Source organism: Schistocerca nitens, chromosome 6, assembly GCF_023898315.1.
Source record: "Schistocerca nitens isolate TAMUIC-IGC-003100 chromosome 6, iqSchNite1.1, whole genome shotgun sequence".
Lineage (NCBI taxonomy): Eukaryota > Metazoa > Arthropoda > Insecta > Orthoptera > Acrididae > Schistocerca > Schistocerca nitens.
Window position 1 is genome coordinate 85185411 of NC_064619.1, and position 27207 is coordinate 85212617.

The 27207-nt window shown below is 41.7% G+C and overlaps 1 protein-coding gene across 3 annotated transcripts in view; it reads left to right on the forward strand.

The window, feature by feature from the left end:
* Positions 1–27207, forward strand: part of LOC126263656 (CD109 antigen) — an 898764-nt gene that overhangs the window by 853771 nt on the left and 17786 nt on the right. For all 3 annotated transcript variants that reach the window (XM_049960760.1, XM_049960761.1, XM_049960762.1), the window contains 11 exons: positions 758–934; positions 1027–1209; positions 1373–1609; positions 7966–8150; positions 9538–9640; positions 9725–9916; positions 10070–10256; positions 10333–10562; positions 20430–20591; positions 20684–20877; positions 20962–21136. In XM_049960760.1, coding sequence (XP_049816717.1) covers positions 758–934; positions 1027–1209; positions 1373–1609; positions 7966–8150; positions 9538–9640; positions 9725–9916; positions 10070–10256; positions 10333–10562; positions 20430–20591; positions 20684–20877; positions 20962–21136 — 2025 coding nt within the window. The remainder of the gene's footprint in view (positions 1–757; positions 935–1026; positions 1210–1372; positions 1610–7965; positions 8151–9537; positions 9641–9724; positions 9917–10069; positions 10257–10332; positions 10563–20429; positions 20592–20683; positions 20878–20961; positions 21137–27207) is intronic.

Below are 27207 nucleotides of genomic sequence, written 5' to 3' on the forward strand. Positions count from 1 at the left end.
CCCTAGTTCTAATGATGGACTCACTGCATGATCAGCTTTGCCCCATGTTTTTAGTGCAACATTTAGTACTTCTATTCATGCTGCTGTGCATCCAGTAACAAAGCCACCGGTTTTCACATGCCACCAATACACACCTCATATGTGCTGTCGAACACACATTATACGATTCATATTCCAAACTTCCATATGGTCCAATTTTCAGCCCTCTAAAGTTTTTCCATGCATTGGAAACCAGTGTAGCCCAGTAAAACAGTTGAGATTTACAGCTGCAAAAATCCCATTCGAGAAGGTGCCAGCAAATTTTTACATACAGTATGAACCACCCAAATCAAACAACACACGCAAATGCATTTTGTGAATCATGAGATGTAAAATTACAATACCCAATTTCTCTCTTGAACTGGGGACTGGGCTCGTAACCTTTTGTAGAAACTTAAAGAAAAGGGCACAACATAAAGCACATGCATGATGTAGTCCACAAGCATGACCCATGTATTTAGGACAACAAAAAGACACTGCACACAGAGATATACTATATTACAGAGAACTTAATATAAACATTCCACTTTAACAAGAAGCAATATGTTTGTTGATTTGTCTAGGAATTTAACTTGCTGAAATATCAGGAAGATGCTATAAAAATAATAGAAAACTCAATTTTTGGCCTCAGTTTGCTGATTTTGTTTTCATGATTCTTCTCTGCCCTTTACCTGTCTGTACTATTTAAATCATCTTCCATTGTGTTCCTGTGTTGCAGTATGTTGGTATACGGCCATTCTTCATAAATGTTGAGATGCCAAACAATTGTCGTCAGGGAGAACAGGTTGGAGTGAGAGTGACCGTATTTAACTATATGACAACTGCCTTAGAAGCTGTTGTTGTGTTGGCTGGGTCACCGGACTATAAGTTTGTCCATGTGGAAATGAATGGTATTGTGAGTAACTGTTGACTATTTTCAAATACTATATTTAATCCCTAAGCATTTCAGTGTCTTTGTGTATGACCTTATAATTTTCTTCTTTGCAGGTAAGATCTTATAATCCGAGGACATCTTTCAATGAACACCAGTTCTTCATTTTCATCAAGGCTCAAGATGCAGCTGTTGTCTATGTTCCTATAGTGCCCACCAGATTAGGTGACATAGATGTAACTATTCAGGCTAGTGCTCTTATTGGAAAGGATTCAGTGACTCGTAAACTTCATGTAGAGGTTAATGTCCAATTCTTACACTAATTATGTTACTTAATTTCCTCATTACTGTAACCGTGATTTTTTATGGAATACTCGTTTGCTACTATGTTCTTTTGTAAATTAAAAATGCTATATAATTTAATTTGTCAATGAAACTGATATATAATTACTACTGTTACAGGCTGATGGATTACCACAGCATAAGCACACATCTGTACTGCTTGACCTCAGTAATCGTGCATACGTACTTCAGTACCTGCATGTAAATGTTACAGAAACTCCAATTATTCCATATGAAGAGAGCCGTTACTATGTGTTTGGTTCTAATAAGGCATTTGTCTCTGTAGTTGGTGATGTGGTAGGTCCAATATTCCCTACAATGCCTGTAAATGCAACATCACTGCTACATCTACCAATGGTAAGTGGCCAGTTGTCATGTTTTTCTATTTGTGCTGCACCCCCTCCTGCTCATCCTTTTCTGCATTCTTCTTACTGATTTTATTTTATTGTGATGTGTGTGTGTGTGTGTGTGTGTGTGTGTGTGTGTGATTGTTATTTATCCATACAGCATTCAGTTCCTGTTCCTATTGGCTAATCTTTTGTAACTAATGTTTGTTTTTCTGTTATTGGCTTCTAATACCTCACAAACCCCTTAAGAGCAATAGAAATATTATATTGATCACAGGGACACATTTATGTTTTGCTTTTAAGTGGCTTATATCAGATAAGCTGACCATAAGTCCATAGTGATGCATGGCTTTCGTGATACTGTTTGCTGCAGAAGTGTTTATATACCTGCAGAAATCTGTCTTTTTGGTTTGTTATCTGAAGAACGTTGATGAACAAGCGATAAAATTGAGGAAAGGTTTCGACAGTTGGCGGCATTGTTGTTTCCTATGTTCTTAAATAAATTCATAAAATCACAGCCCCAAATGCTACAATGAATAAAATTATCTTGTTTGTTAAGTTGTCGTTGAATGAATTTCCTTGACAAACCCAATATTTGTTTCTTATCACCAGAGGACGTCTCCTGGGGAAACTATAGGAGCATAAAGGGGAGAGATGGTCAGAGCAGCTAAGGCAGAACTTGTTTTGCAGGCATGAAACTATTTAAATCTCATATCCTGGTGGTTGTCAGACCATTCTGTGTTGGTAATGTCAGTTGCTTCCCTGTCTAGCCTATTATGACAGTAATCTCAGTCACAAAGGGGAAAGTGTTTGGCACATTGCTATCGTCTTCTGCTAATGAAGAGGGAGTGCATCAGCAGGTGGTACTAGTGGGCACTGGAGAGTTTTTGTTAGTCAATAAGGCAGTTTTTGGTGATAATATATGCAGGGACCTGAAAATGTGGTGCTTGTTGCTTTTCTTTTTATCAAAATTCACATCTATTTTTTAAACTAGATGTACAAATTTAAAAGATTGTCACGCTATGTGCCTGAAGATAAAGCCTCAGTGTTTCGAAACTGACTGGTAAAAGAAAATGGCTACTGGGCAGATTTTTGACTGGATGTGTACTTTTGCAAAAGCTTCAACAGTTTTTTCCTGAAATAGCCTTTGTTTTCTTCTTTTGGCTCAATTTAAGCTTTCAACAAATGATTGTTACTGTTGAGGTGCAGTGAGAAGCAGTTAACAGAGTGAGTCACTGATGTAAGAAGTTTCTTGACACTATTATTTCTTTCCCTGACAAATTCAAAGTTTCAAAGACTCAAAACTTTTGAGCATTCTGCCATATTCACAAACATCTATTAAATAATTTAAAGTTACAAAATCTGCAGAATATTAATTTGGACCTCTCATGGGCATTCAGAGCTGTGCAACCCATATTTGAAAATTCTGTAGGTAGAACTGACAAGGTACTTAGCCTAGAAGTAAAACTGAAGATAACTATTCTCACATTCTGGGAAAAATTTTGATGTGGTCGAAATATGCTGACAAGTTTTGTTTTCCAGTTGTTACATTGCAGACTGCACACACTATGAACTGGCAGTCGGCTGTGAGTGCAGACAAACTGGATTTAGGACTGCCAGAGGGTAGAGCAGCAGTGCGGAAAAATGAGCCCTGCCTCCCTGTCACAGGGCAGCAGCCTTTAATATGTGTTCTGTAACAGCAGGACTGATCCATTGCCACAGGGGTCACCAATCCCTTCTGCTGTTGTGAGGGTCATAACAGAAATCAGTGGTGGACTGGGGTTAGTCTTTTCACTCACTTCAAAATAAGAAAGGAAAACAGTGAGCAGTGCACAACAAAAAGCATTTGATAATGGCTGCCTCACTGTTGCCTCCTGAGTTTCACAAGTTGTAAACAATGTGATTCAGGCCTGACCACAGTTTAATACAACCTCCACCTATAACTGCCACAAAAAGTGATATCAGCTTTTGATCTTTAGTTAGCAGATAAAAGTACATGTTTCTTTGTTGCATTTGTGTACCTTTTTTTAAAAAAAACACTTTCTTGCACACATTATTTTTCCAAATTGGGGTTTGCCAGATAAAGTGCAGTACCGGTAACCAAAAATTGGATATCTTTTTGGTATTCATAAGCAGCAAAAAAGTTCTTTATAACTATCTCTGATAAAATAGTTCATGTGGATATAATTTGTAGTGAAGTAGCATCTATTGGGTAACTACACATTTTTGAATTTCAAGGCAGAATTTGCATCTATATTCATATTTATCATAAAAGACGAATTATGTAGGACCCTACATATATGTAAGGTATCGCTAGCACATCAGAACTTTGTCAGTCAAATTAAATTATACTATTAGTAAACCTATTTTTACAAACAAGATGTAAAATCTAAATATTTATCATCCAGTTTCCTAAAACATTTGAGGAAGTAATGAATTGGATGGTAGTGTTATATTTTAATAGAAACTCTTTACTTAGTGCATCACAATTTGGGTACCATCTGGGTTACCCAAGATATGATGATGTTTATCCATTGACTCACCAAATATTGCAGCCTTTTAATGACAAAATGTCAGCAGCTCGTATTTTTTGTGATTTATCCAAAGCATTGGTTTGTGTACGTCATGAGCTTCTTGTAGAAAAACTGAAGCCTTAGGGGATTCATTGTGTGTGGATTCACTTTTACCAAAATAAGTACCAAAAACAGGTTCTGAATAATTCTGGAAGGCGAGAAAATGTCAGTGACTGCAGAGGCATGCTGAATCGAGTCCTGCTGCATTTAAATTTGTGTCCACTCCTATTCCTTATATATGGAATGACCTCCCACGTAATGTATATTGTATAGAGTTGATCCTTTCTGCAGATAATGTTATAATTAATTAATAGCTTAGGAGACTGAAACACAGTAAACTGCTAATAATCTCTTCAAGCAATTGTTAACTGGTCCTCTGCATATGCACTCCACCTGTAATTTCAAGAAAGTGCAGGGATGTTTCTGAATAGGATAGAATGCTCCAAATTTTGGAGTCTTTAGATTAGTGAAAGTTTGAACTGGTAGAAACATGATGTTGAGCTTATCAAGTAGTTAAGTTTAGCCATTATTGCATTGGAGCATGCTTTACATCTGACTCAAATTTCCAATCACAGACTACTTAGGTAGCGTACCCTGTCCACCATACTCATTGGATTCCTGCAAGATTTCAGGAGAGTGGGTGCATCTGCACTGAAATGACCTTAATGGCCATCAAGCCATCGCCTTCCATCAGTACATATATCCTTAAGCTTCCTTATTCTGCCTACAAAACTCTTGATGGATTTGCCCTCTTATTGTGATACAGTATTTAATTGTCCTTGGTAATATTTACAACTGTTTTTCCTCATACATCGCTGTAAAAAGCTTGTACTAAGAACTTCAGCTGTCTGAGTATTCATTTACTATTTGTGATATGTGAAATATGTTTTCACGTCTCCCACCCACCGTAAATAGGCCGTATGTAACAATTGTTCCTCTGACCATCAATCCAGCTTTTCAGCTGACCACGGGTTGTCCACAAACGCTAACACGTTCTTACCTGTTTTACCGAAGAAAGGCAAAACTAGAGTGGCAGTATTGGCATTGGCATTTAGGATTCGGGTTGCCAAACTGAAAAGGACCTGTTCCCACTTAATGCATCTAGCTATTTACGGAAGTTCATGCAATCTATCCACATTTGTGCCATCAGTTCTAACAAAACTTGAACTGCCTTCGTAATGTTAACCCCATGTACCCCTTGTTTGCTCATTGTTAAGTCTGTGTCTACAACAGTATGAAACAATACAAGAGGGACTTCATACTAATATCACCAATGCAGTTTTTACTAAAGACACTCCTAGACTTTATGCCTGTTTGTAAACTGTGCACCTTCTTTACAATCTCTGGTGTAATGCCCAGGCTTTTTACATTTAAAAGATGCTGAAAACTGGGCACACGGAGCACTGCACCCCAGCAAATTACACTGCCCACACCTAAACTAGCACAAACTACCATTCTTTGCCACTAAAGTCACTTGAACCACCAATGGAGTTTATCTTCACCAGTCAACCTTCCAACCAGCCTTCCAGTCCAAATGACTAGACATTGTCAACACATTTGCATGGGAAAAAAGCCAAAAACAGTTTATGTTCGGCTTTCTTCCGAAACTGAGTGTGATGGTGTCAGGGGTACAGAGACTATTCATGACAGGATGGGCATTTCCAGATGGCATGTGCAGGGCGATGGGTTGTGTACTACCAGCTCTCTGGCAGTTCGCAGTTGTGGAGCTCATTTAGCAATAACATTCTTTATTCAGTAAGATGCTTGTACAGAGATAGTGAAATCTCGGTAGTGTGCATAGGTGCCCCATGCAGCAGCTGCTAGCTCAGCATAGCACACACCATTGTGTGCTATGTGGAGGCAGTGTGAGGATGCTGGGTGGGAGTGCTGCCTCAGCGGGTTAGCAGACACAAGCCTGAAGTCGGGCATGCACCAAGCAGCAGGTTTATGTGCTAGAGGATCACTCCTCCAATCAGTCGGGCATGCTAGTGCACAGGCCCTGAACCCAGGACCCTTCAGAGATGCCCAGAGCCAGGCAGTCATCCTGGAGGATGACCTGTTACATGACACCAGCCCGAGCCCTGTAAATATCGGGTCTAACAGTGGCCCGTAGACCAACAGTTCAGGGATGACACTGCTAGATGCAGGCAAAGCTGATAGGACCACACAGGACTGACATCTGGTATGGGGTATGTCACAATGTCAACAGTAGTTGAAGGCCAGTTGTGTGCGCTAGGTTGTGAGTGGCAAGTGTTTGTAGTTACTCTGCTCAACTTTGTTGTGACAGGGTCCCATTTTCGCTCATGTATGTGACTGAGGCAGTGCAGTATTGGAGACAATGCGTGGAAATTCAGCTCGTCACCACAGATGGTGGGGTCTTGTGGCAAATCATTATTTTCCATAGATGAATATTTAGTTAAACATTGTAAGCATGTTTAATATAAAAATCTGTTTACTTATTAAATTTAAGCCACTGTGTCATTTACTGTGTTGTAAATGGCCAGCTTGCAATGTTGCATACAAAGCATGCATAGCTTGTCAAATAACTTGACCCACATCATTTTAATATAAATGGTCTGTGGAACTCATAACTAACAGCCACCTGCACTTGAATTTCAAAAACTTAATTTTACACCCTGGTGTTAATATACCTTGCCCCGAAATTTCAGTTCGAGCAACAGCGAACCAGTGTGTGCAATTTGTGAATACATCATTCAATCATCCCTGTACCTCCTGCCTGCTTACACAAAATATGTACGCTATAGATGGGGCTAAAATATTGGGTTTACCCAAAAAAAACTCATTCAGCCATTATTTAATAGCTTAGAAAATGTAATTAATTGTTTCCTGTGGTATTCACGTCGTGTCACAGTTAAGCAGATAGTACCTTGCACATCCATGGTCATAATCAGCTCAAAATTTGAATAAATGTTCAGAAGTGCATGCAGTGTAGGAGAAAAATTTTGGTAGAAAACGAAGCAAAGTTTGAAATAAACGTCTTGTTCAAGAGAAGGAGGCAGATAAAAATTATTAAAAAGTAAAAGAAGAAAAAGAGGCCCCAATAAAGGATCATGAAAGCTATGAAAGGATACAGGAATAATAAAATTCTAGCAGCCAAAATTAAGTTTCTGAGCATTAATAGTATTCTGCAGGCAGTCAACCACAATTACGAGAGTTGAACTTTGAACTCACAGCTGATTGCATACTAAAACAAAAATCAAGAATAAAAACTAATAAATGTGAGAGATAATTTGGGACAGATGTGAGGCAAAATAGTAGCAGTCATAGTATCAGCAGTGGTGTAATCTTTTTCTAGAATCTTATAAAATGGGATACAAATTCTGATGCACAGACATAGGGCGAATGCAAAATGAAAGTACAAAAAGGGAGAAATGTAAATATGTGGAAATAACTTAAAGATCCTTACAGGGCAGGAACTGTGTTGCAGAACAATTATGTAGAATGATTCGAAGCATTCACCAGTTTATTAAAAGACCTAGGTTGTTGAATTGTATAAGGATGGCCTTGCATCGTACTTTTGGATATTGAAGTTCCTTGTGATGTCCTATTGTTAGTTGCATGGCAATGTAGCATTGTGCTGTCTGGTGTGCCTGTTTAAGCTATTGTGTGTTTACTTTCTTTTCCCTAAGCTATTCCCTTTGTGTGGGTGGTGGAGTTTTATCTTGCCAAGATTTTAAATGTTTATGTTGAATTACATTTATATTGTTTTTAAATTTTACTCACAATGCTGAATTTGAATTTTCATATTTAATCTGGTTATTACTTTTATTAGGACTGTGCAGAACAGAATATGTTCAGCTTCGCTGCAAATCTGTACACTACAATGTATATGAGACTTATCAACCAAAGGAACAGAACACTTGAAAAGCAGTCTTTCTATTACATGAATATTGGATACCAAAGGCAGTTGTCATTTATGAACAAAGATGGCTCTTTCAGCTTATTCAGAAGTGACTGGTAAGAAGAAACTGGACAAGATTTTCATTGGATCTTATGTTACTCATTAGCAAAGTTGTTAAACATTGTTTGAGATGTAAACTTGTTTACAAAGAACATTTTTCTTCATTATTTCCCCTTTCCTGTGGTGCGTCTGATATTTGTTTAACTTTAACAAAGAGATAGAGGGGCTGGCCAGTACTTACCTCAGCTCAATACAGCCGATAGATACACAAAAAAAAGAACCGAAAATTTACGTTCCTAGCTTTCGGAACAAATGTTCCTTCATCAGGGAGGAGAGAGGGGAAAGAAAGGGAAGGGGAAAGTGAATTCAGTTACTCACAACCCAGGTTATGAAGCAACAGGAAAAGGGAAACAGGGAGGGTAGCAAGGATGGAGGCTTGGTTGTCAGAGGGAAGCCTCCCTGTTTTCCTTTCCCTGTTGCTTCATAACCTGGGTTGTGAGTAACTGAGTCCACTTTCCCTTCTTCCCTTTCTTTCCCCTCTCTCCTCCCTGATGAAGGAACATTTGTTCCGAAAGCTAGGAACGTAAATTTTCGGTTCTGTTTTTTGTGTATCTATCGGCTGTACTGAGCTCAGGTAAGTACTGGCCAGCCCCTCTATCTCTTTGTTAGTATTTATTTCACATCTTTATATGAGATTTTCCATTAATCATTTGTTTAACTTTCTATTGTATGTCACAAGTAAAGGCAAAAATGTAGCGCTTAAGTGATCATGACAGTCATTATACTTGTTAACAGTTTTGAAATATGTTTTTACATGCCTGTCAGACAGCAATGAGGAACAAATTAATTATATTTAATAATAATGTTAATACAGTAGTTACTGCCATAGTAAAATATGTCTTTGCCTTTAAAATGATAACTCTCTTACCGGGAACATAATACTTAAAAGGGGAATGTGTCTTGCTGTTACTTGTGTATAACTATCATTTCTCTGTATTCTGTGTTGATGATAAGCTTCAACACCTAAACTATTGACTTCACCAACTCCCAAGTCAATAGTCAGTTAAATGAACTTTGATTTTTTTTTAATTTATGGTGTTGGACATTGCATCTCATTCTTTTATGATGATTCAGAATAAGAAGACTGGAGAAACTTCCTTTCTGCTGTGAAATATGCAATAGAATGAAATTTTTGGTTGATCAAAAGTGTATGCTGCCCTGGGACTCAAACACAGATCACTACATGTCACAGGCAAAACAGTAATTATTATTGTCCCAGTCCAGCAGGCAGTTTTAATTTATGGAAATAAATACAATTTATAATCTGAGGATAACTCCTGTGCTAAGAGTAATACTGTAAACACTTCGCTCATGAAGTAATATATAAACAAAGACTATATATTGTGCAACCAAAGCATTTCTAGACTGTATGATGTGTTACAGGAATCATTCTTCACCAAGTGTGTGGCTGACGGCATTTTGTGCACGTATGTTTCAAGAAGCTAGCTTTTATGAGTGGGAAAATTACATTTATATTGATCCTCAGGTAAGGCGGAAAAAAAGTTGTCTATATGCTACCAAAATTAGGGATACCAATTGGATTTCTGATGCCAATGTTCTATCTGTGCAGGTCATATCCAGATCAATAGCATGGATTCTCCGGCACCAGACGAGGGAAGGCGCTTTCTATGAAGTTACATGGTTGCCTGATAGAAAAATGAATAGTTCACTAAACTATGATAATGATGCTGTGAAATTTCGCAACATCTCACTCACAGCTCATGTGCTTATAACACTGGAGACTGTAAAAGATCTTTCAGGGGTAAGAGATTCTCTGCCTCCTCGTCCTCCTCTTCCTCCTTTACTGAAGCAGTTTGAAATATATATCATATTTCATTAATTTGTAACTGCAAGTTACATATTCAATGAAGGAGTATGGTTAATCAAATCTATAACAATTATATTATCATTCTAGGGTATGGGATCTCAAGTTGCATTTGCACAAGGTAAAGCCATACAGTGGCTCGAACGAAATCTGAAGTTAATAGATGAGCGAGGGGACCCGTATGAAGTAGCAATTGTGACATACGCTTTGATGTTGAGTAAAGCGTCAACAGCTGAAGCTGCATTTAGCATTTTAGCAAGACACGCAAGGACAGAAGGTATAGTGGAATCATATTACTGTTCAAATAAACTTGATAACTGAAGTATCCCTAAACTAATGAAATTTAATTTTAGGTGGTCTGACATACTGGGGCAAGATAAGGGTACCACAACCTCCATATAAATTAGAAAATCAAAAGCCATTCTTCTTGCCAAGGCTTCCATACATTTACGATTCTACGAATGTAGAGACCACAGCGTATGCTTTACTGACATATGTGGCTCGTCAGGAGGTGAATCTCGACTATATTGTGAAATGGCTGAACTCTCAGCGGCTAACAGATGGTGGATGGGCTTCAACACAGGTACTCCTCATGTTGTATGTTAAATGAAAATGTAATTGAATATTGACGTCGAGAAACTGAAAGCTGCATGTAAAGTTCACCAGTATGAACTACCTGTATTCATGATGACCAGTATTAACTACCTGTACTGATTCGTATTTAATATTTTCTTTTTTAAACTTATCTGGTACTGTTTCTTTTTGGATTTCCTTTCACTGATTTGTTCCAGATTTTTGAATTACATTCACATTGTCTAGAATGAATCTTTCACTCTCCTGTGGGGTGTGCGCACACTCTGCTGCAGTACGAAAGACTGCTAGACTGCTAAGATATGCAGGAGAAATTTTGCGAAGTTTGAATGGTAGGAGATGAGGAACTGGCAGAAGTAAAGGATGCGGGGGTAGTCTTGAGTGGTGCCTGAGTTGTGCACTGTTACGCATGCAATACTGGGGTACCGTGTTGGTGTAAAGTATTAGTTTCAGCGATCTGTTGAAGTATTGACCCTGGCTCATTGTGATAATACTTGTAGTCTTACAGTAAATGATATGTAATGTTTTTGTTGCAGGTTTGCAAAGATTGTAATTCAGAATAATATTTACAAAGCTTCTTTAGGCATGTAATCCACAATGTCTTCTTCTTCGCTTGCACCTTAGTCCTGCCGTTTTCTCATGGTAGGTGTGGTTAGAATTGGATTTGGCATGGTTAATTGAAAGGGGTGGCCAGATGCCCTTCCTGTCACCACCCCATACCCCCTGGGATGGAATCGGTGTACCCCCAGCTGTCTGCGTCTAGTGTAGACCATGAAAGAGTGTGAATGTGTTTCAAATGTCTGCGATTCATGTAACTGAGGTGGGATGTGTGGACCAGCCTGGTATTCACCTAGTGGGATGTGGGAAACCACCTAAAAACTACATCCAGGCTGGCCGGCGCACTGGTCCACGTCGTTAATCTGCCGGGCAGGTTCGATCTGGGGCCGGCACGCCTACCCGAGTCCAGGAAGCAGCACATTAGCACTCTCTGCTAACCTGGCGGGTGTGTAATCCAAAATGTATCCTTGCTAAATTCATTAAAATCTCTTATTTGTTCATTTCATTCTGTCATCATTGGGGATAAAAATGTTTGTATTAGATACAGCGTTAGTGTTTCTTTGCAGAAGTTGTACTGCCGTTTTTCTGCTTCAATGATGCTCTATAAACGAAAGAAATGTTTGTCTCCGTAGCAGAGTGGTCAACATGGCAGAATGCCACGCAAGGGGCCCGGGTTCGATTCTCAGCTGGGTTGGAGTGTTTCTCCTCTCAGGGCTTGGGTATTCCATTGCCATCATCGTCATTTCGTCCTCATCAACATGCAAGTCGCTGAAGTGACGTCAACTAAAAAGACTTGCACCAGGTGAATAGTCTACCTGACGGGAGGTCCTAGCCACACGCACACTTCAACTAAAGAAATAACATTTGTGCTGATAATTAAGTATCTGTCAACAATTATTTTAAAAGATTACATTTTCAAATTCATTTAGGTGATGGACCACATGAGATTGATAGCATCTATAGAGGGAACGACATTGACAATAATTTTAGTAAGGCCTGTCTTTAGAGATTATTGATGGTTAAATTGTGTCGAGTGTTTTGCAGCATCTATACTGACATCTCCTTACATTAAAAACAATGATTTTAAAGTCACTATAAACCTGTATCTACAAAAACGCACACATTTCTTCTTGAAACTTTATATACACACGTCACAAAATATTTTATTCCATATTTTCACTGGAAAAAAATTATACATAATTTTAAATGAATAAAAGTGCTTGTAAACCTCTTATATTATAATCTGAAATGCAGTGGTATGTGGTGGTATGATAACAGCAACTCAAAACTTACTCAACAGTAGTTGATTAAAAATACAAAGGAATCATTTTCATTTCATTTTTCTAACAATGAATTAATAATATCCACTGACAATGCAGTTGGCTGAAGTTGATTCTCTTGCAATCACATATCTGCACTGTGCATCCATGTTATTGTCAGCTCGATTGACAGACTGTGATTTGCATAGGAAGGACTTGGGCAGTGGACATGCAACATAAAATGAAACAAGAAATCAGTTGTTACATTTTATACAAAAAATGAATAAAATATAAAATACGTATTATTTGTTGCTACTGGGTGTAACTGAAGGAGGAAAATACGAGTTTCACTGCACACAATCTGTGATTTTGAAGTGATTCAGTTGGTAAGAGCATTGCCCAAGAAAGTTTCTGGTGTAGCACATAGTTTTAACGTACCATGAGGTTTGATTATGTTTAATAATTGTATTGATCTCAGTATTTTGCTACTAGCCTTATAAAGGAGGTGTTGATTCGCAGATAGGCACAGTGAAAAATAAAAGAACTGCTAAACATTTAAGCTTTTGGACAAAAAATGTCTTCCAAAATAGAAAACACACACACATTCACACAAGAACAAATCACACACATATGGTCACTGTCTCTGGTGCTGGGATCCGACTTCAACTGTGTCTGATGTGAGCAGCGATCTGCTTGGGTGACTGGTGGGGCTAAAGAGGAGATACGTGGCAGAGAGGGGAGGAATGGCAGGATAGGGGTGGCGAAGCTGTTGTGCTGCCTGTGGGAGCATGCAGGAATGTGGTGGGGACAGAATAGGGCTGCTAGGTACAGTGTCAGAAGGATGTGCAGGAGGGGGGGAGGGGGGAGTAGAGAAGGGGAAAAGACTCTCTGGTGCATTGATGGGATAGAAGGTGTGTGTAGTGCTGGGAGAGGGCAGGTGCATGGACAGGGAATAGTGAAGGTTGAGGCCGGGGGGGGGGGGGGTATGGGAGCAAAGATGTGTTGTAGGGGAGGTTTCTCCTCCACATTTCAGAAAAGCTGTCCTCGGTAGGAAGGATTGGGATGAGACGTGCTGTGAAGCAGTCATTGAAATGAAGCACATTGTGTTGTGCAGCATGTTCAAGAAACTGGGTGCTCCAGCTGTCTCTTGGCCACAATTTGGCAGTGGCCATCCTTGTGGACAGTCAGCCTGTTAGTTGTCAAGCCCACATAGAAATTGGCAGAGTGGTTGCAGCTTAGTTTGTAGATCACGTGGCTGCTTTCACAGGAAGTCCTGCCATCGGTGGGGTATGTGATGCATGTGACAAGACTTGAGGAGATGGTAGTGTGAGGATATGTGGGACAGGTCTTGCAGGGATATGAGCCATGAGGCAAGGAGTGGGGAGCAGGGGTGGAGTAGTGATGGGTAGTGATATTGCATTGGTTTGTTGGCTAGTGGAATACCACTGTAGAAGGGCTAGGGAGGATAGCGAGGAGGGTATTCCTCATCTCAAGCCACAATGAGAGGTAGTTGAAATCGTGGCGGAGAATACAATTCTGATGTTTGTTATCTTAAACTATTATATTTTTCCCTTCTAGATGTGCCCAGCACTTTTATCATGTTTCCCTCTATTGTTGTACTTGGAATACAGTTGTAGACTCCCTTTGGTTTCAGTAATTGAGGCACCTGTATTTTTAGACAACCTCGGCATTCTTTGTTGCCTAATTTCACAGCGCTAGATGGTTTGCTTATTGACCTGCTAGTTATGATACTTGACTGTTGTTGATTCTCTGTTTCTTTCTCTTTCATATATCCTCTATACTGCTACACATTTCGTTTTATAAAGGCTTCTGTATAGATCCTAGATGCTGTTACTTTCCCTTTCTTATAATACATGTTTGCTTGTTTTGAATTTTTTTTCATACACTTCTGAGTATGCTACACACACCTTGATGTGGTATGCATGGACACAAGGATTGTCTTTTTGTAGTTTTTCCATTGCAGTTTTATATTTTAACAGCTTTCTTCATTTTCACCTTCCATAAGAGCTTTCTTAATTTTCATTTTCTTTGCTTCCAACTCTGCTTATTCTTTTCACACTCTTCTCCTCAACATCTTAAACAAATATACCAATTTTTCTGTTCGTCTTATCTCATCTATTACTACTCTTAAATCATACGACAGACACACACATTGTTTTGTTGCTCCATTTGAACCAGTCAAAAATAAAGGAAAGACAACCATCCACCTATAGCACAATGATGTATGGAGCAATAAAAATGTAACAGGTAACAGCATTCACACTATCTTTCGAGTTTTTACCCTTTTTCTGCTAAAATACACACAGCCATACAGTAGCCACACAGGTACCCAAATGCACCTTCCTGTAGCAATAGTGAGACTGAAACTATGTTCTCAATAAGAAAACTGATTTATTTTTGCACTTTCCTCTACTATGCTGCCTGAAGTGGTACTGAAAACAAATCTCTACCATGCTTCCTTCATGGAATGGTCATAGTGCAAGTTATTCTTCATAGTTTATTACCTAATACTTTGCAATGTGAACAGTGCATCTCTCATAGACAACTTAAAAAAAAAATACAAAACAGTTGACACTCCAGGTAGGAATATCTGCAATGTGAGGAAAGATAGATTGCTACTTACCGAAAAGATGACACGTCAAATTGCAGACAGGCACACTTAAAAGGCACTTACACATAAACTTTTTGCCCAGAGCCTTTGTCAGAAAAATGAGAAACACACACCATTAATTCACACAAGCGAGTACACCTCATGAACACATGACTGTCAACTCCAGCAGCTTGGCCCAGGGTGCAGCTATCACATGGGATGGAAGCAGCAGTCTTGAGGGGGCGGGGAAGGGGAAGGGATAGAAGTGTAGGGGTGGGGTGCGGTGGGGTGGGGGTGGGGGGGCAGGAGAGGAGGAAAAGCTTGTGGTGGAGGGAAGGATCCAGATATGGCGTGGGTAGTGAAGCAGTCATTAAAATCAAGCATGTTATGTTCAGCTGCATGTTGTGCCACACTGCGACCTATTTTGTTCTTGGCCACAGTTTGACGGTGGCTGCTCATCCTTGTGGACAGCTGATTGGTAGTCATATCAATATAAGAAGCTATGTAGTGGTTTCAGCAGAGCTGGTAAATGGCATGGCCGCTTTCACATGTGACCCTGCCTCTAATGGGGTAGGATAAACATGTGACAGGACTGGAATAGGAAGTGTTGGGTGGATGGATTGGGGAGGTCTTGCACCGGGGCCTTCCACATGAATATGATCCTTGTGGCAAGGAATGGTGTAGGGATGGATTAGGCTGATCTGGAGGTTGTGTGGGCGATTGGGATGGGAAGGATCTCGGGTAGGATGTTCCTCATTTCAGGACATGGTGATAGGTAAAGCCCTGGCGAAGGATATGGTTTAGTTGTTCCAGTCCAGGGTAGTATTGGATGATGGGGGACACCTTTGTGGCTGGTTCTCATGGGTGGCAGGAGGATTGGGGGTGTGAGGGGAAATAGCACGGGAGATCTGTTTGCAGACAAGGTCTGCGAGAGAGTGGCTGTCTGTGAAGGCCTAGGTGAGACCTTCAGCGGCTGGTAAGGGAATTTTTGTCACTGCAGATATGCTGTCCCTAGGTGGCCAGGCTGTATGAGAGGGATTTGTTGGTGTGAAACAGATGACAGCTATCGAAATGCAAATACTTTTGGTTGTTGATGGATTTAATGTGGACAGAGATACAGATGGAGCTGGGTTGAGGACCAAATGAAACAAATGGGAGAGAAGTTGTGAAGGAATGAAGGTGGGGTGCCTTGGTGCTCAGTCCAGATCATGAACATGTCATCAATGAAACTGAACTGGATTAGGGGGTTGGCATTGTGGGGGCCAGGAAGGTCATCTCTAGATGGCCCGTAAACAGGCTGGCATATGAGCATGCCGTCCAGGGGCCCATGGCTGTACTGTGGATTTGCTTGTATAACTTCCCTTCAAAGGAGAAGTACGTGTGGGTTGGGATAAAGTTAGTTAGTTGTATGAGCAATGAGGTAGTGGGTTTGAAGGCTGAGGGACATTGGGAAAGTTATCGTTCAGTAACGGTACAATCAAGGGCATGAGGGATGTTGGTGTACAAGGATGTGGCATCAACAGTGAAGTGCAGGAATCCAGGAGGTAAAGGAGTGGGGATGGTGGAGAGTTGGTGAAAGAAGTGGTTGGTAATTTTGATGTGGGAGGCTAGATTATGGACAACTGGTGGGAGGTGTTGGTCAATGAGGGCCAAAATTTTTATAGTGGGGACACAAAACCAGCCACAGTGGGGCGTCCAGGACTGTTGGGTTTGTGGATTTAGGGAAGCATGTAGATATTGGGTGTGTGAGGTGTCACAGGAGTGAGGAGGGAAATGGATTCAGCAGGGAGGTTCTAGGAAGCACCAAAGGCATGAAACAGGGATTGGAAGTTTTGTTGAACTTCTGGAGTGGAATCACTCTGGCAGAGTGGATGAGTCAGATAATTGGTGGACACCTTGTGCCTAATAGTTACTGCAATTCATAACAGTGATGGAACCTTTGTCTGCAGGTAGGTTGATTAGGTCAGGATTTGTTTTGAGGTTGTGTATGGCTATTTTTTCTGCTGAAATGTTGAGTGTTCTGAGGAAGGGACCTGTGGAAGGATGGTGAGGCCAAGTTGGAGGTAAGGAATTCCTGGAAGATTAGGTAGCCAGCGGGTAGTGAAGTGGGAGGTTGGAGGATCATGGTTGGATAGTGTATGAACGATTAGTGAGTTCATTGTTGGAATTAGGTTGGTTTTGTTGAAGGGCTTGGCAACAAATAAGTGTTTCCATTCCAGGGATCAAGAAAAGAAGAGTAAGTCTTTGACAAGCCCAACATGGTTAAATTTGAGTGTAGTGCTAAAGGTGAGGCATTTTGATAGGACTGGAACTTCTGTGGAGCAAGGGTTTTGGCACAAAGGTTAACAACAGTGTTAGGGAGTTATCCAGCTCCACTCATGACCATTAACACCTGTTTTGTCCATTTCTGCATCATTCCCATTTCCTTTATACCGTTCCTTCCCCAATGACCCTTGCTCCAGCTTTCAGTACCAGTTCAAAAAATTATCCCCTTCCCTGGCTAAAACCCAGTCCCACATCCTATTTCCTAAATTCTGCCTAAACCATGGAACCCCCCCCCCCCCCCCCCCCCCAAATGGCGTAGCCATAAAAATTCCTCTCCCTGGATCTCACCCCTCCTTTCCCAATGTCTTTCACCTTTTCAGATTCTGCCTGTCCATAGCCCTCATGAACCTGGTACTGCCAAAACTATTCTCCATGGCATGGGCATTCGAGAACAACTTCCGCTCCCTCGGCAGGAGTTTGCTGCTGTGCAATCCCTGCTTCATACATCAGATCTCTGAAATTGAATCCCTTACTCTCCAGAAGCTGGATTATCCAAGCTGCTGACATCTTACTGTCACCTTGGGGGGGCACCACTATCCAACCTCTAATCCTACCAACAGTGTTCCTCCTTGTCCACCCCTCATAGCACCTAGACCCTGCCTAGCTGACCTTTTCAACTTGCCACATCCTCTAAAACTCCCTACAGCACTGCCAAATCCACAGCTGAAACATACCCGCAACACCGTTGTTGACCTTTCCACCAAAACCCTCAGCTCCACAGAAGTTTCTGTCCTATCAAAATGCCTCTCATCTAGTCCTACATCCAAATTTAACTATGCTGGACTTGTCAGAGACCTACTCCTCTTCTCCCAATCCCTGCAACGGAAACACTTCTTTGCTGCCAATCCCTCCAATCTATTTCCAACACTGAACCCTGCCAGTCTCAGTTTGCATCAACATCCAGCTGAACACAACATGCTTGATTTCAATGGTTGCTCCACTGCCGAGCCATGTGGATCCTCCCCTCCATTACAATCTTACCCTAACTGCACAGACGGGAGTTATCCTTGCAACACATTCTCTGATCCTGTGATTATCCTGTCCTTAACCTACAGTAACATACTGTCCCCACACACTCCACCCAACAGTTTCCACCCCCTCTGTCCTATCACCTCCCCCCCCCTCCCTTCTTGTCTCCCACCCTCTTTGTTTGTTGCCCTCTGCCAACAAACCTGCCTCTCTTTCCCCACTGCTCTCCTTCTCCCCTCTGTTATCCCCACCCACCTGCCACCACAACCTCCTGATGCTGCACTTGTTGGCATTATAGCCCCTGGACACTGCACTAGATGGTGCTCCTCCCTCCTCCCACTATTGTACCATCCGCTCTCTCTCCCCCTCCAGACTGCTGCTTCCATCCCACGTGATAGCTGCATTTAGGCCCAAGCTGCTGGAGTTGGTGGTCATGTGTATGTGCTTGCTTGTGTGTATCAGTGATGTGTTATTATGAATGATAGCCAGCTCCACTGCTATGTAGATTGTTTATATTTTATATCATAGCAACTGTCTGCAACTAGACATGTCATATTTACAGTAAGAAGTAATCTATATATTGTTTAAAAAGTATAAGAAAAACAAGAATAAGCATTTAATGTGTTTATTTATAGCTGTAAAAAAATGCTGTAAAACCTAGTGACATCAGTATACATTTTAAATGCGAAATATTTACAATGAATTACAGGTGGATCAAATATGATCATTGGATGCTCTTTTATAGGCCTGCCCCCCCCCCCCCCCCCTCCCCCCGCTCTCCATTCCCTCCTTGGGAGCAATGGGGACGGAACATTTGATGGAGGAATGGGTGAAAATGCTGAATTTTAAACTGTAGGTGTTGTGTGTGAAGCAAGAACAAACTTCACTCATTTACAGTGAATAGAAGCCACACAAAAAATGTACATAATTTGTGTATACAATAAGTATTCTACTAATAAAAAACTGATAACGAGCCAAAGGCTTTTTATAGGTAGAATTTGAAAAAAAAGAAAGATGTCTTGAGGTAGGGAAAGCAATGTGTGTAAAATAGGGGAAAGTTAAAGGTGACATTGTGATAGGGTGAGGAAACGGTAGGTGATATAAACTGCAGAAGTTGTGGGAGAGAAGTCTGAAAGGAGGCCTGTGGTGACAAACTAACTTAGTCATCCAGATAGTTATAAGAGCTAAACTGGTGTTGGAGAAGCAATATTTTTTCTAACAGTTCCTTTGTTACTTACAAATCTTCAAATCATCTCTCTGTTGCATCTTAAAGTTACAGTGTACTTATCATTATTCGATACAGTTATGACAATATGCTCGAGTGTGGCATTGTAGACACAGGCTGTCTGCAAATTTTGGCGTTTCGTAACACACAAACATCTGAGTATTGCAAACTAGCAATTTTAAAGTGCCAAAAACTCTTTATGCAGCCAGTAATTTCTGACAGGATAGTGAAATGGACTTATTTAATTGCTGGACATTTGCTCCTTATTGTAATAGTCATACATATGAGTAGGTGGAGAGATAAATAAACAAGTAAAAAACAAGTATAGAATAGGTAGACAAACTTGAAATTGTAAAACTTATGGATGTTTCCATTTAGGCTATAGCTACATTGAAATAACTGTACCGTTGCTGAGAAGCAAGATATGAAACAGGGAAGAATCGTGGATAAATGTAGAAGATCATTTCTTTTACGTTAGACATTAGGGAAAACCATGATGAAATGTTACACCCAGGGTAGAAGTTTAAGTAGATTTTGTGATTAATCAATTATTACCTTTGTACTGAACGCACTTGCAATTTAATAATCACTTGTTATCCCAAATTCTGGAAAATTGTAATGTTCTTTTTTTTGTAAGAGTTCTGCCAAATACATTGATTTGGTTCCAATTATAATGAAAGGGAGTGTCAAGTTTTGATAATTAAAATATGAGCACTAAGCATTATCTATATTTTCCTTTCCATAACACTGAGAATCAGTAATTATTTTTTTACAATATTTTATTCTTAGATTACCTAAAAAAAACCTAATGAAGGAAACTTTTTTCCTTTGTGTCTGCATGAACTTGATACAATCATACTAGTCATTTCTGCAAAGTTTACAGTGAAACAGTAATATTTGTTCAACTTCCAGGATACTGTGATTGCACTGAAGGCTCTGATTGAATACACTACCAGGTCAAGGTTGCGTGATGTATCCTCACTAACAGTAACGGTTGAGGCAACAGCACTTCAAGGAGAACGTAAGACACTGTATGTTCATGAGACCAATATAGCAAACCTTCAAAGAATAGAAGTAAGTAAACATCAACAGTTGTATCTCATACTCTTGAATGATGAGACATCAGCCACACAGATATCATTTTTAAACTGTCATATGTGTTACAGATTCCACATGCTTGGGGAACTGTTAAAGTTCAGGCTAAGGGAGCTGGTTATGCTATACTTCAAATGTCTGTACAGTATAATGTAGATAACCCCAAGTTCCAGATACAGCCACCTGTGAAAGCATTTTCATTAAGAACAAGAGCTGACTTCCATGGCCGAAACCAGTCACATATTACTTACACCAGCTGTCAGAGGTATATTGGTGGTGATAGATAATTATGGGCTATCATACTGCAGTGATTTTTTGTGAGACTAAAAGACTTCTAACTTTTTTCCAGATGGACAAATCTTAATGAGTCTGTTAGGTCAGGCATGGCTGTGTTAGATGTGGCAATACCTACTGGTTATATAATTCAACAACAGAAACTTGATGCATATATTCTTTCAAGACAAGTGCGGAATTTGCAGAGAGCACGTTTCTTGGAACAAAAAGTTGTGTTTTACTTTGATTATGTAAGTATTAACAGTTCTCTTCTAATTATTTATTTATTTTTATCTGTAATTTTGTCACCAAGTCTGTTCTTCTATCCAACAAGGGATGGTCCGATACGTCATATTGAAACGTAGTTGCATTCACCACCCCACAAATGGTAGTAACCTTTTGCAGGAATTCAGTGTGTGGAATTTTAGCTGCTGATTGGAAAATATAAAGTGCATTATTTTTCACCTGAATTTTCACACGATCTGACACTGTGCTGTCTTGTCACCTGCTGCGTTTGTTTGCAGTAATGAATCTATTAATTGAAAACAATCAAAAGAATACTAAATTTAAGACACACACACACACACACACACACACACACACACATATATATATATATATATATATATATATATATGGTTATAATAGAGGGAAACATTCCACGTAGGAAAAATATATCTCTTTCCTGATGAGGCAACAGTTTGTTGCGAAAGCTTGAATTTTGTGTGTATGTTTGTGTTTGTTTGTGTGTCTGTTGACCTGCCAGCACTTTCATTTGGTAAGTCACATCATCATATGGTTATAATAGAGGGAAACATTCCACGTAGGAAAAATATATCTAAAAACAAAGATGATGTGACTTACCGAACGAAAGCGCTGGCAGGTCGATAGACACACAAACAAACACAAACACACACACAAAATTCAAGCTTTCGCAACAAACTGTTGCCTCATCAGGAAAGAGGGAAGGGGAGGGAAAGACGAAAGGATGTGGGTTTTAAGGGAGAAGGTAAGGAGTCATTCCAATCCCGGGAGCGGAAAGACTTACCTTAGGGGAAAAAAGGACGGGTATACACTCGCACACACACACATATCCATCCACACATATACAGACACAAGCAGACATCTCACAAGCAGACATATTTAAAGACAAAGAGTTTGGGCAGAGATGTCAGTCGAGGCAGAAGTGCAGAGGCAAATATGTTGTTGAATGACAGGTGAGGTATGAGTGGCGGCAACTTGAAATTAGCGGAGATTGAGGCCTCGTGGATAACGAGAAGAGAGGATATGTTAAAGAGCAAGTTCCCATCTCCGGAGCTCGGATTGGTTGGTGTTAGTGGGAAGTATCCAGATAACCCGGACGGTGTAACACTGCGCCAAGATGTGCTGGCCGTGCACCAAGGCATGTTTAGCCACAGGGTGATCCTCATTACCAACAAACACTGTCTGCCTGTGTCCATTCATGCGAATGGACAGTTTGTTGCTGGTCATTCCCACATAGAAAGCATCACAGTGTAGACAGGTCAGTTGGTAGATCACTTGGGTGCTTTCACACGTGGCTCTGCCTTTGATCGTGTACACCTTCCGGGTTACAGGACTGGAGTAGGTGGTGGTGGGAGGGTGCATGGGACAGGTTTTACACCGGGGGCGGTTACAAGGGTAGGAGCCAGAGGGTAGGGAAGGTGGTTTGGGGATTTCATAGGGATGAACTAAGAGGTTACGAAGGTTAGGTGGACGGCGGAAAGACACTCTTGGTGGAGTGGGGAGGATTTCATGAAGGATGGATCTCATTTCAGGGCAGGATTTGAGGAAGTCGTATCCCTGCTGGAGAGCCACATTCAGAGTCTGATCCAGTCCTGGAAAGTATCCTGTCACAAGTGGGGCACTCTTGTGGTTCTTCTGTGGGAGGTTCTGGGTTTGAGAGGATGAGGAAGTGGCTCTGGTTATTTGCTTCTGTACCAGGTCGGGAGGGTAGTTGCGGGATGCGAAAGCTGTTGTCAGGTTGTTGGTGTAATGCTTCAGGGATTCCGGACTGGAGCAGATTCGTTTGCCACGAAGACCTAGGCTATAGGGAAGGGACCGTTTGATGTGGAATGGGTGGCAGCTGTCGTAATGGAGGTACTGTTGCTTGTTGGTGGGTTTGATGTGGACGGACGTGTGAAGCTGGCCATTGGACAGGTGGAGGGGGAAAGTGGCATGGGATTTGGAGTAGGACCAGGTGAATCTGATGGAACCAAAGGAGTTGAGGTTGGAGAGGAAATTCCGGAGTTCTTCTTCACTGTGAGTCCAGATCATGAAGATGTCATCAATAAGTCTGTACCAAACTTTGGGTTGGCAGGCCTGGGTAACCAAGAAGGCTTCCTCTAAGTGACCCATGAATAGGTTGGCGTACGAAGGGGCCATCCTGGTACCCATGGCTGTTCCCTTTAATTGTTGGTATGTCTGGTCTTCAAAAGTGAAGAAGTTGTGGGTCAGGATGAAGCTGGCTAAGGTAATGAGGAAAGAGGTTTTAGGTAGGGTGGCAGGTGATCGGCGTGAAAGGAAGTGCTCCATCGCAGCGAGGCCCTGGACGTGCAGGATATTTGTGTATAAGGAAGTGGCATCAGTGGTTACAAGGATGGTTTCTGGGGGTAACGGATTGGGTAAGGATTCCAGGCGTTCGAGAAAGTGGTTGGTGTCTTTGATGAAGGATGGGAGACTGCATGTAATGGGTTGAAGGTGTTGATCTACGTAGGCAGAGATACGTTCTGTGGGGGCTTGGTAACCAGCTACAATGGGGCGGCCGGGATGATTGGGTTTGTGAATTTTAGGAAGAAGGTAGAAGGTAGGGGTGCGGGGTGTCGGTGGGGTCAGGAGGTTGATGGAGTCAGGTGAAAGGTTTTGTAGAGGGCCTAAGGTTCTGAGGATTCCTTGAAGCTCCGCCTGGACATCAGGAATGGGATTACCTTGGCAAACTTTGTATGTGGTGTTGTCTGAAAGCTGACGCAGTCCCTCAGCCACATACTCCCGACGATCAAGTACCACAGTCGTGGAACCCTTGTCCGCCGGAAGAATGACGATGGACCGGTCAGCCTTCAGATCACGGATAGCCTGGGCTTCAGCAGTGGTGATGTTGGGAGTAGGATTAAGGTTTTTTAAGAAGGATTGAGAGGCAAGGCTGGAAGTCAGAAATTCCTGGAAGGTTTGGAGAGGGTGATTTTGAGGAAGAGGAGGTGGGTCCCGCTGTGACGGAGGACGGAACTGTTCCAGGCAGGGTTCAATTTGGATAGTGTCTTGGGGAGTTGGATCATTAGGGGTAGGATTAGGATCATTTTTCTTCGTGGCAAAGTGATATTTCCAGCAGAGAGTACGAGTGTAGGACAGTAAATCTTTGACGAGGGCTGTTTGGTTGAATCTGGGAGTGGGGCTGAAGGTGAGGCCTTTGGATAGGACAGAGGTTTCGGATTGGGAGAGAGGTTTGGTGGAAAGGTTAACTACTGAATTAGGGTGTTGTGGTACCAGATTGTGTTGATTGGAATTTTGAGGTTTTGGCGGGAGTGGAGCTGGAAGGTGGGAGATTGAATAGATGGGAGAGACTGGGTTTGTGCGCAATGAGAGGTGGTTGAGGTTTGCTGGAAAGGTTGTGATGGGTGAGTGAGTTGCCTTTCCGGAGGTGGGAAACCAGGAGATTGGATAGTTTTTTGAGGTGAAGGGTGGCATGCTGCTCTAATTTGCGGTTGGCCTGTAGGAGGATGCTCTGAATAGCTGGTGTGGATGTGGGAGAGGAAAGATTGAACTTTTATTAAGGATAGGAGTTGACGGGTGTGTTCATTGGCTGAGTTGATGTGTAGGTGAAGGATTAGGTGGGTGAGGGCAATGGATTGTTCAGTTTGGAACTGGTATAGGGACTGATGGAAAGAAGGGTTGCAGCCAGAGATGGGAACTTTAAGTGTGAGGCCTTTGGGGGTTATGCCAAATGTCAGACAGGCCTGGGAAAATAAAATATGCGAGCGTAATCTGGCCAGATATATATATTTGAAATATGTCTGCTTGTGTCTGTATATGTGTGGATGGATGTGTGTGTGTGTGTGTGTGTGTGTGTGTGTGTGCGAGTGTATACCCGTCCTTTTTTCCCCCTAAGGTAAGTCTTTCCGCTCCCGGGATTGGAATGACTCCTTACCCTCTCCCTTAAAACCCACATCCTTTCGTCTTTCCCTCTCCTTCCCTCTTTCCTGACGAGGCAACAGTTTGTTGCGAAAGCTTGAATTTTGTGTGTATGTTTGTGTTTGTTTGTGTGTCTATCGACGTGCCAGCGATTTCGTTTGGTAAGTCACATCATCTTTGTTTTTAGGTATATTTTTCCTGCGTGGAATGTTTCCCTCTATTATATATATATATATATATATATATATATATATATATATATATATATATATATATATATATATATATAGAGAGAGAGAGAGAGAGAGAGGGGGAAACATTCCACACAGGAAAAATATACCTAAAAACAAAGATGATGTGACTTACCAAACGAAATCGCTGTCACGTCGATAGACACACAAACAAACACAAACATACACACAATATATATATATATATATATATATATATATATATATATAACAGAGGGAAACATTCCACGTGGAAAAAATATATCTAAAAAGAAAGATGATGAGACTTACCAAACAAAAGCGCTGGCAGGTCGATAGACACACAAAAAAACACAAACACACACACAAAATTCTAGCTTTCGCAACCAACGGTTGCTTCGTCAGGAAAGAGGGAAGGAGAGGGAAAGATGAAAGGATGTGGGTTTTAAGGGAGAGGGTAAGGAGTCATTCCAATCCCGGGAGCGGAAAGACTTACCTTAGGGGGAAAAAAGGACAGGTATACACTCGCACACACACACATATCCATCCACACATACAGACACAAGCAGACATATTTAAAGACAAAGAGTTTGGGCAGAGATGTCAGTCGAGGTGGAAGAGTAGAGGCAAAGAAGTTGTTGAGACAGAGGTGAGGTATGAGTGGCGGCAACTTGAAATTAGCGGAGATTGAGGCCTGGCGGATAATGAGAAGAGAGGATATACTGAAGGGCAAGTTCCCATCTCCGGAGTTCGGATTGGTTGGTGTTGGTGGGAAGTATCCAGATAACCCGGACGGTGTAACACTGTGCCAAGATGTGCTGGCTGTGCACCAAGGCGTGTTTAGCCACAGGGTGATCCTCATTACCAACAAACACTGTCTGCCTGTGTCCATTCATGCGAATGGACAGTTTGTTGCTGGTCATTCCCACATAGAATGCATCACAGTGTAGGCAGGTCAGTTGGTAAATCACGTGGGTGCTTTCACACGTGGCTCTGCCTTTGATCGTGTACACCTTCCGGGTTACAGGACTGGAGTAGGTGGTGGTGGGAGGGTGCATGGGACAGGTTTTGCACCGGGGGCGGTTACAAGGATAGGAGCCAGAGGGTAGGGAAGGTGGTTTGGGGATTTCATAGGGATGAACTAACAGGTTACGAAGGTTAGGTGGACGGCGGAAAGACACTCTTGGCGGAGTGGGGAGGATTTCATGAAGGATGGATCTCATTTCAGGGCAGGATTTGAGGAAGTCGTATCCCTGCTGGAGAGCCACATTCAGAGTCTGGTCCAGTCCCGGAAAGTATCCTGTCACAAGTGGGGCACTTTTGTGGTTCTTCTGTGGGGGATTCTGGGTTTGAGGGGATGAGGAAGTGGCTCTGGTTATTTGCTTACCAGGCCGGGAGGGTAGTTGCGGGATGCGAAAGCTGTTGTCAGGTTGTTGGTGTAATGTTTCAGGGATTCCGGACTGGAGCAGATTCGTTTGCCACGAAGACCTAGGCTGTAGGGAAGAGACCGTTTGATGTGGAATGGGTGGCAGCTGTCATAATGGAGGTACTGTTGCTTGTTGGTGGGTTTGATGTGGACGGACGTGTGGAGTTGGCCATTGGACAGGTGGAGGTCAACGTCAAGGAAAGTGGCATGGGATTTGGAGTAGGACCAGGTGAATCTGATGGAACCAAAGGAGTTGAGGTTGGAGAGGAAATTCTGGAGTTCTTCTTCACTGTGAGTCCAGATCATGAAGATGTCATCAATAAATCTGTACCAAACTTTGGGTTGGCAGACCTGGGTAACCAAGAAGGCTTCCTCTAAGCGACCCATGAATAGGTTGGCGTACGAGGGGGCCATCCTGGTACCCATGGCTGTTCCCTTTAATTGTTGGTATGTCTGGCCTTCAAAAGTGAAGAAGTTGTGGGTCAGGATGAAGCTGGCTAAGGTAATGAGGAAAGAGGTTTTAGGTAGGGTGGCAGGTGATCGG